At 42.2% G+C, this 9,947-nt stretch overlaps 1 protein-coding gene across 1 annotated transcript in view; it reads left to right on the top strand.

Annotated features, from left to right (window-relative positions):
• The window catches only part of GALNT10 (polypeptide N-acetylgalactosaminyltransferase 10), a 514,012-nt gene that overhangs the window by 319,287 nt on the left and 184,778 nt on the right, over positions 1-9,947 (top strand). Inside the window, exon 4 of the mRNA XM_007946422.2 lies at positions 6,719-6,885. Coding sequence (XP_007944613.1) covers positions 6,719-6,885 — 167 coding nt within the window. The remainder of the gene's footprint in view (positions 1-6,718; positions 6,886-9,947) is intronic.

The raw sequence follows: 9,947 nt of genomic DNA, 5'->3' as shown, positions 1-9,947 counted from the left end.
AAAAAAAAAAGAAAAAGAAAATATAAATCTAACCATAAGGAGATACAACTTCATCCCTATTAGGATATCAGTAGTGAAAATATGAGAAATATTAAGTGTTGGTAAGGATGTAGAGAATAGAGAAATTGGAACCCTTATACACTGCTGATGAGAAGGTAAAATTGTAAAACTGCTTTGGAAAATAGTTTGGCAGTTTCTCAAAAAATTGAACATAGAGTTACTTTATGATAGCCATTTCACATCTAGGTATATACCCATGAAAACTGAAAATATACATCCACACAAAAACTACACAAATATTCACAGTAGCGTTATTCATAATAGCCAACAAGTAGAAACCTTCCAAATGGTCATCAACTGATGAATGAATAAACAAAATAGATACTTCAGAATATTACTCAGTCATGAAGAGGTATAACATTGATACATATTATAACATGAGTGCATATTGAAAACAATATGTTAAGTGAAAGAATCTAAATACAAAAGGCCACACATTATATAATTCCATTTTATAAATGGTCCAGAATAGATAAACCACAGATTAGTGATTATCAGGAGGTGAGAATAGGGAGTGATTGCTAATGGATACAGATTTTTTTTGGGAGTGATGAAAATGTTCTGGAGTTAAATACTGGTGATGGTTGTACAACTTTATAAATATACTAAAACTATAGATTTATATATCTTGGGGGAATTTTGTAGTACACGAATCATATCTCAGTTTTAAAAAGAGATATAATGTAAAATCAAAAAAGTTTAGTAAAAGCCTATAGTCTTATAATAAATTTTTGATGTATTTTAAAAAATACATTTCTAGCTCTGACCACTGAAAAGATACAGAAATGATAAACAACCAGTAAATAATGAGTTTAGTGTCCAGATTGTGGTCTCTAATGGTGATATTGATAATATTCTGGAGCCAGATCTTCTTGGAGGATGAGCTGATTCCAGGTGATGGCAGGAAAATTTGTACAAGTTGAGCATGGAGAGCCTTTTCATATCTGTTATCAGAAACAAAGAAGCTTACTCTATTGTCAAGTCCAAAGCACTCAGGAGACAACTTGAAAAGACTTCCTGAGCTAAATGCTGCTCCCCGCCAAAAAAAAAAAAAAAAAAACACCAAACCTGCTGCCATAGAGTAGATTCCAACTCATAGTAACTGTGGTGATTAAGTTTGTGTGTCAGCTTGGCTGGGCCTGGTTGAGTGGCTAGGCAGCTGAATGTGTTATTCACCATGGTGAGATTGGTAATTAACTCCACAGTGGAACCTATTGGAGCCTCTAAGTATCTGCTTTGGGCATGTGGTCTGCTTCCCGTATATAAGAAATAGCTTTGGGAATGGTCTCCAGCTTATGGTATGCTTGAACCCTGCATGTAGCTGTGTCATTGGTTCAGCAGCCTGCCATGCTCTGCTGATCTTAGGACTTTCAATGGACTTGAATGAATGGCCTGCCATGTGGTTTGGTAACATCAGGACTATGCCTTTTTACTTGTCAACCTTGGTCTTGTCAGCCTCAGCAGCCAGCAGCTGAGTGAATAAAAGCCTCCAGCTTCAGTGGGCCAGGAGCAGGAGGCAGAGCTGAAGCCCAAGGTTGAGGGGCCTTCACCCAGTCCCTAGAGCCTGGCACTTTGAACTCAGACTTAAAGCCTCCAAACTGTAAGAGAATAAACTCCTCTTTGTTCAGACCATCCCATTTGTGGTATATTCTTGTCAGAGCCCCACTAGGTACCAAAACAGTAACCCTTTAGAACAGTAGAACTACCCCACAGGGTTTCCAAAGCTATAAGTTTTTATGGAAGCAGACTACCTCATCCTTCTTCCATAAAAATAACAACTTCAGTGAATTGAAACATACTCATTATGTTAAAATTCATTAATTTATAATGAAAAAAATGTTGGTCACCTTTGGAGGATGCTAGGGAGCTGTTTTGGTTACCTAGTGCCACTGTGACAGGAATATACCACGGATGGGATGGCTTTAACAAACAGGAGTTTATTCTCTTACAGTTCTGGAGGCTAGAAGTCCAAGTTCCAAGTGCCAGGCTCTAGGGGCTGGGTGAAAGCCCCTCTGCCTTGGGCTTCAGGTCTGCCTCTTGCTCCTGGCCCAGTGAAGCCAGAGGCATCTCCTCACTCAGGCAGCTACTGGTTGCTGAGTCTAACAAACCCAAGGTTGACAAATAAAATGGCACAGTCCCGATGTTACCAAACCACATGGCAGGCCATTGATTGAAGTCCATTGAAAGTCCCAGGATCAGCAGAGCATGGCAGGCTGCTGAACAACAACATGGCTACATGCAGGGTTCAAGTGTGCCATAAGCTAGAGACCATACCCAAAACAGCTACTCAGCTGCTTCATTAGATTCCACCATGGAGTTAATTACCAATCTTACCATGATGAATAACTACATTCAGCTGCCCAGCCACTCAACCAGGCCCAGCCAAGTTGACATGCAAACTTAACTACCACAGGAGCCAACTAAGAAGCATTGGGGGTGCAACGGTTAAGCACATCGCTGCTAATGGAAAAATTGGCAGTTCATATCAACCAACTGCTCCATGGGAGAAAAGATCTGACTCTCTGCTCCTGTAAATATCACTGCCACAGACACTCTGTGGGCAGTTCTACTCTGTCATGTAGGGTCGCTGTGGGTCAGAATCAAGTTGACAGCAAATAACAACATCAGGGAACCAACTTATTCTGAAAGCTGGTGAATAAAGAAAGAATCAAGAACTTAACCTACCTTTCCTGTACCTTGGGTTAACCAAGTAGTTGATGTGGTAAAGTTTTTCTCTATAGAAGTATTCTAGCTAATAAATCAGGAAGGAATGATAGAATTAGCATATTACCATTTTCAGACTCCAGATAAAATAAATAAGGAGCTCTAGCGGCATAATGGCATTCAACTGCTAACCAAAAGTTTGGCCATTTGAACCCACTAGCTGCTTCTCAGGAGAAAAATGAGGCAGTGTGCTTCCTTAAAGATTTACAACTTTGGAAACACTATGAGGCAGTTCTACTCTATCCTGTAGGGTGGCTATGAGTTGGAATTGACTCAATGGCAGTGGATTTGGTTATGGTTTGGATAAAATAAAGGATTTAGGCATTGATCATTACGGTCACTAACATCACAAAAGGAATCCTTATGACACAATGGTTGTGCACTCAGCTGCAAACCCACTAGTGGCTCCACGGGAAAAAAAAGACCTGGTGATGTGCTTCCATAAAGATTACAGCCTCAGAAGTCCTAAAGAGCAGTTCTAGTCTGTCATATAGCATTGCTTTGAGTCAGAATTGACTTGACAAGACACAAAGCATCACAGAAAGAAAGACAAATGGGCTTTACGCATCTCCTAAGGGACGTACACACCACCTCATATGAAGAGGTTGCCAGAATATCTAGTTGAATTAGTCTAAGCCTTCATATCCAACCAGTTTAAATGAACTAAGAGGGAAGGGGGTTAGGGGGTGGCAGAGGAACATGTTAAGACACCACAGAGTTACAAGCAGTTAAATACAGATTATGGGAAACCATATGGTACAAGTGACCAATTTTCTTCAACAAATAAATTGTAAAGGAAAAAGATAGGGGAAGGGGAGCAACTTATGTAGAAAAGGGACTTAGGAGACAAATCACTGGCATTCAGTATGTGGATCTTATTTTTATCCCAATTTAAGCCAATCAACTATAAACAGACATATTAAAGGTCAGGGAAATTTGAACATGAACTAAATATCTTAAGATTTTAAGGAACTGTGGTAATTCTTTGGGGTGTTATAATGTTGTTATATTGATATAATGGTATTTCATTTTACTTGGATTCACAGTCAGTGTCCACGGAAATAGGAGTCAAGAAATTAAAGACATAACTGCATTGGGTAAATCCGCTGCAGAAGAGCTCTTAAAAGTGTTAAAGAGCAAAGATGTCACTTTGAAGGCTAAGATGTGCCTGACCTAAGGCACAGTATTTTCAGTAGCCTCATATGCATTTGTGAGTGCTAGACAATGAATAAGAAAGACAACAGAAGAATTGATGCATTTCAGTAGTGGTGTTGGCCAAGAATATTGAATGTACTATGAACTGCTAGAAAAATGAACGAATCTCTCTTAGAGGAAGTACAGCTGGAATGCTCCTTAGAAGCAAGAATGGCCAGACTTTGTCTCTTGTATGTTGGTCATGTTGTCAGAAGGGACCAATCCTGCAGAAAGATATCATGCTTGGTAAGGTAGAGGGTCAGCAGAAAAGGGGAAGACCCCCTTGAGAAGGATGAATACAGTGGCTGAGACTGTGGGCTCAAGCATAGCAACGATTGTGAGGATGGCACAGGACTGGGCAGTGTCTCATTCTGTTGTACACAGGGTTGCTATGAGTTGAAACTGACACTACGGCACCTAACAACAGCAATATTATGGTTCAAACACACCCACAACTGCAGTCCTTCCCTACTGTGGCAGAGCTTTTCACTCCCAGCTTGCCTAATGTGTTTGGAGAGCAGATGAGAAAATAGGCTCTCTGTAGGCAGAACCCAGGAAGGGACAAAGGATGCTGAGCCCATGAAGCCCAGTATATCCTTCCAAATTTGCCAAGGGGATAAACCATTTCTTTAACTTCTATAATATTTATTTATTTTTATTGTGCTTTGGGTACCCATTTACAGAGCAGAATTTGTTTTACTTTCAACAGTTCACATACATTTGGTTTTACTCCCCAATTACCATTGCCAACCCTAACCCACTCTCCTCCTCTCCCTTCCCTGTGACCTCCTCCATCCCTGTGCCCTTCTTATTTATGCACTCTTGTCTGTTCAGCTTTCCCTCCATGTGAATGCTGCCCCTCTGGGGCCCCATGGCTGATTGCTCCAAGGAGTGTATCTCTGTAGAGTAGGTGCGTGCATCGCCCTGGGTTGGGTGTTCTGCATGTAAGTCTTACTACTGTTGCGCTGAGAGCCAGCCCTTGGGAGTGAGTCTTATCCCAGGCCCGAAATATATCCCAGGGCCATAGTCTTGGGGGTCCCACCAGACTCCATCCAATCAGTAATTCTGGTTGTTACTGTATTCTTGAATTTTGTTTCACATTCTTCCTCCTACTCTATCCAGGATTTCCAGTTTTGATCCCTTCCCAAGTGATTGGCTTTGGTAGCCAGGCACCATCTAGTTCTTCCAGCCTCAAGATCCATCATATCCAAGTACTGATTGTTTCCAAATGCCCTTGGCTTTTTTCACTGTTCGTCACTTCTGATGATAGGAGACAATTAGCTGCATCTTAGATGGCCACTCGAAAGCTTTTAAGACCCCAGTCGTTACTCACCAAAGTAGGTTGTGGCAAAAGATTATTATGTTTTATGTTGTGCCAGTTGAGCCTGGTGTACCCCAATGCTATGGTCCTGAGTTGGCAGACCCGGTGGTTCTCTCTCCCAAGAGACCTGTCTTTGAGGGATTACTCCAAGTCTGTCTTCTGTTGCTTCTGTAATTGTGGTTATTTTGTATCACTAGTGTCTGTGCAAGATTATCCTCAGATGAATCTATCATTGATCTAGAGTATATTCCTGTTCATCGACCCCCATCTGATCTTCTTTGTTGTCTATGCATTTATCTGTAGCCTGATGATTGGTGTTAGTGGTGATGCAGTATTGTATCACTGATATTAGCCTCTGTCGTCTATATCTTATATGCACAATTTGGTGTCCTCCCTTTTCCCCAGTGTTTCCCCATGCTGGTTATAGACTCTTTCCATACTATCCTTCCCCTTATCCAACTCGGCGTGTTGCTGCCAACTAGTCAGAAATTTTCCCCTCCCCTTCCCTCCCATCCCCAGTAACCTACAAAGTGAGTTCCCTTCCCTGTGCAAACCCTTCCTTGACTTTTTATAGTATATTTGTCCTGCAATTGACTTATTTCAGTCAGCATAACATCCTCCAGATTCACCACATTGTGAGATGATTCGCATATCCTTCATTGTTCTTTAATGTAGCATAGTATTCTATTGTGTGAATGTTCCATAGTTTGGTTATCCATTCATCTGTTGATGGGTGTTTAGGTTGTTTCCATCTCTTTGCTATAGTGAATTGTGCTATGATGAACATGGATGTGCATATGTCTGTTCATGTTCTGTCTCTCACCTCTTTAGCATATATTCCTAGTAATGGAATTGCTGGTTCAAATGATATTTCTATTCTCAGTTTTTTAGGGAAACACCATACTATTTTCCACAATGGTTGTACCATTTTATAGTCCCACCAGCAGTGTATGAGAGTTCCAAAATCATTTATTTTCCATTGAGGATGAATGTGTGTGGGGTTCAGAGAGAGGGCTGAGTGTTACTGAAAGACTGTCCCCTCCACATGGATGAGACATAATGTTTATCACAAAGGAGGCTTAAGCAAGATAGCACATGTATAGCACTCAGAACCAACTTCTGTCTGCTTTGTCTGTGCTGGCCTTGTTGTTGTAACTGCTTACATACAACGTGGAGTGAGAGTAAAGGATCTTCTATACACAGCTCTGTATACTGTGTTTGCAGGGGCCAGAAGCAGGACTCCAGGGTGCCAAGTAGAAGACAGTATTCTGAAATGACTAAACTACACGCAGCTTTCACTCTTTCCCTAAAGGCAGGAGAAAAAGTGAGATTTGCTGTTCACCAAACCACATGCCAGAATTCTCTTGGCAAGATGAGAGCTGAACCTGTCCTTTCCCTCTCCCCTGTGTTTCCCTCCAGCTGCAACAGCAAACGCTACCTGGAGACACTCCCCAACACGAGCATCATCATCCCTTTCCACAATGAGGGCTGGTCCTCCCTACTCCGCACCGTGCACAGCGTGCTGAACCGCTCACCCCCTGAGCTGGTCGCAGAGATCGTACTGGTGGATGACTTCAGTGATCGAGGTAGGACCCGCCCCACCCAGCTTCCTGCCCCTACAGTCCACCCAGTGACTCACCAAAGGGGTGCCAAGTTTTCTGTTCTCCTCCTCTTTCTTCAGCTCCTCACCATATAGGCCACATGTTCACTGAAAGCTTACTGTGTGCCAGGCCACAAACCTTGCACTGTATACACATTATCTCATTTAATCCTCACAACTTATGAAGTAGGTTGCATTTTTACCCATTTGTATCAATTTAGAATGTACTAAATTGCAAATTACAGAAAACTTGATAAAGAGTATCTTAAACAAGTAAGATTTATTTGATGTCTTTTACGTAGCAAGCACTTTAGGACTAGAAGATGACATCAAAGAACCAGGCTTCTCTCTTTCTCCTTCTTCATCTTAATGGTCAAAAAAATGGCTGCTGTACCTCTGGAAAGTCTGCCTTTCAGACAGGAAAAGAGGCAAGAGCAAAAGGCACAAAGCCTCCTCCATCAAGACTTTGCCTTCTGTTTTGATTTTTGGTATTTTGGTTTTTTGTTTTGCCTTCTGTTTTGGTATAACAGAGATACCACAGTGGATAACTTTTACAAACAGTGATTTATTGTCTTACAGTTTAGGAGGCTAGAAGTCCATGTTCAAAGTGCCAGCTCTAGAAGCTGGCTGAAGGTTCCTTGATCTTGGGCTTCAGCTCTGCCTCCTGCTCCTGTTCCACTGGAGCTGGAGGTGGCTCTTCACTCAGGCAGCTGCCAGCTGCTGAGGGTGACAAACCCATGGTCGACAAGTAAAAGGGCACAGTCCCAAGATTAGCAGACTGTGCGGCAGGCCACTAGTTCAAGTCCAGAAACAGGCCTAAGATTGGTAGGTGACATGGCTGCTGAATGAGGAGTTGGCTACATGCAGGGTCCAGGTGTGCCAAAAAGCTCAGAGACCTTGCTCAAAGTGGCTTCTTATATTCTGGGAGTAGACCACATCCTTAAGGCAGCTACTCAGCTGCTCACAGCAGATTCTACCATGGAGCTGATTACCAATCTCGTCATGGGGAATCACTACATCCAGCTGCCTAGCCACTCAAAATCAGGCCCAGCCAAGTTGACACATAATGTTAACTACCACACCTTCTTATTCAAAAAAGACTTTCCAGAGGCATGTGGGCAGAAATGTAAAATCTGGCCACCCCTATCTACAAGTGAGGCTGGGAATGTGTTTTGTTTTGGGCCTCTTCAGCAGAGAGATCAAAGGGACAAGTGTATTAGAGCAGGTGTCAAGTGAGCCCAACTACAGTATCTGCCATTTTACAGGTGAGAAAACTGAGGCTCAGAGAGGTCAATGACTTCATCATGGTCTTGTAGCTCTTAAGTGGTGTCACAGTAACCAAACCATGTCTGCCTGGTCCTAAGCATGTGATCTTTTTTTTTATTATTAACTTTGTGTGTGTTGTGTGTGTGTGTGCTTTAAGTACAAGTTTACAGAGCAGAGTTTGTTTTACATTCAACATTATGTATACATTTAGTTTGCATTTAGTTTCACTCCCTATTTACCATCCCCAACCCTAACCCAGTCTCCTCCCCTCCCTGCCCAATAACCACGCTCCCCCCCGCCGTCGTGCCCCTCATAGTTATGCACTCCTGTGTGTCCTGCGTTTCCTCCATGCGAATGTTGCCTGTCTGGTACCCCATGGTCAATTGCTCCAAGGGATGCATTTCCATAGAGTATGTGGGTTTGTCACCCTGGGTTGAGTGGTCTGCATGTACATCTTGTTTACTGTTGGCCTGAGAGCCAGCCCCTAGGAGTGAGTTTTATACCAGGCCCAAAATGTATCCCAGGGCCATAGTATTGGGTTGTCTCACCAGACTCCATACGACCAGTAATTTTGGTCATTATTGTGTTTTTGGATTTTGTCCCATGTTTTTCCTTCTACTCTTTCTTGGATCTCCAGCTTTGATCCTTTCCCAAGTGGTTGGCATTTGTAGCCAGGCACCATCTAGTTCTTCTGGTCTCAAGGTCCATCATGTCCTAGGGCTGATTGCTTCCAAATGCCCTTGTTTGTTTGCATTCTTCTTCTCTTCTGATGCTAGGAGACCATTAGCTGCATCATAGATGGCCACTTGGAAGCTTTTAAGAGCCCAGTCACTAGTCACCAATGTAGGATGAAGAACAAGATTTTATATATTTTGTTGTGTTAATTGAGTATGATGTCCCCCAGTACTATGGTCCTGAGTCAGTAGATCTGTTGGATCTCTCTCCCACAGTTTTTGGCTATCTGTGAGGGATTACTCTATGTCTGTCTTCTACTGTTTCTATAAGGATTGTAGGTATATTGTATCACTGTTATCTGTGCAAGATTAGCCTGTGCTGACTCTAACTTTGGTCTAGAGTATACTCCTGTTCACTGACCCCCATCTCATCTTCTCAGATTTTTATGTGTTTATCTGTAGCCTGGTGTTTGGTGTTAATGGTAATGCAGAATTGTGGATACACTGGTTGGTATTAGCATCTGTCTTCTGAATCTTATGTGTACAATTTGGTGTCCTCCCTTTTCCTAATGTTATCATGGTGGTCACAAACTCTTTCTATACCATCCCTCCCCTTACCCATGTCAGCATGTGGCCCCCAACTAGCTCAAAATTAACCCCTCCACTTCCCTAACCACACTGGTAACCTACAAAGTAAGTTCCCTTTCTTAAGCAAACCCTTCTTTGTCTTTTTACAGTAATCAGCTTATACAGCATTTGTCCTTTGATTGACTTATTTCACTAAGCATAATGTCCTCCAGGCTTATCCACGTTGTGAGATGATTTGTGTATCCTTGATTGTTCTTTAATGTAGCATAGTATTCCATTAAGCTCTGTATCTTCAGCCAAAACCAGGCCAGGAGCTGATTGTGGAACAGACCATCAACTACTCATATGCAAGTTCAACTTGAAGTTAAAGAAAATTAAAGCAAGTCCAAGAGAGCCAAAATATGATCTTGAATATAGCCCTCCTGAATGTAGGGACCATCTAAAGAACAGATTTGATGCACTGAACACCAGTGACTGGAAACCAGATGAATTGTGGGATGACATCAAGAGCATCATCCAT

Source organism: Orycteropus afer, unplaced genomic scaffold, assembly GCF_000298275.1.
Source record: "Orycteropus afer afer isolate SDZICR_OR568_19922 unplaced genomic scaffold, OryAfe1.0 scaffold00160, whole genome shotgun sequence".
Lineage (NCBI taxonomy): Eukaryota > Metazoa > Chordata > Mammalia > Tubulidentata > Orycteropodidae > Orycteropus > Orycteropus afer.
The sequence above is the reverse complement of the archived record's forward strand: the minus strand, read 5'-3'. Positions and strand labels throughout refer to the sequence as shown.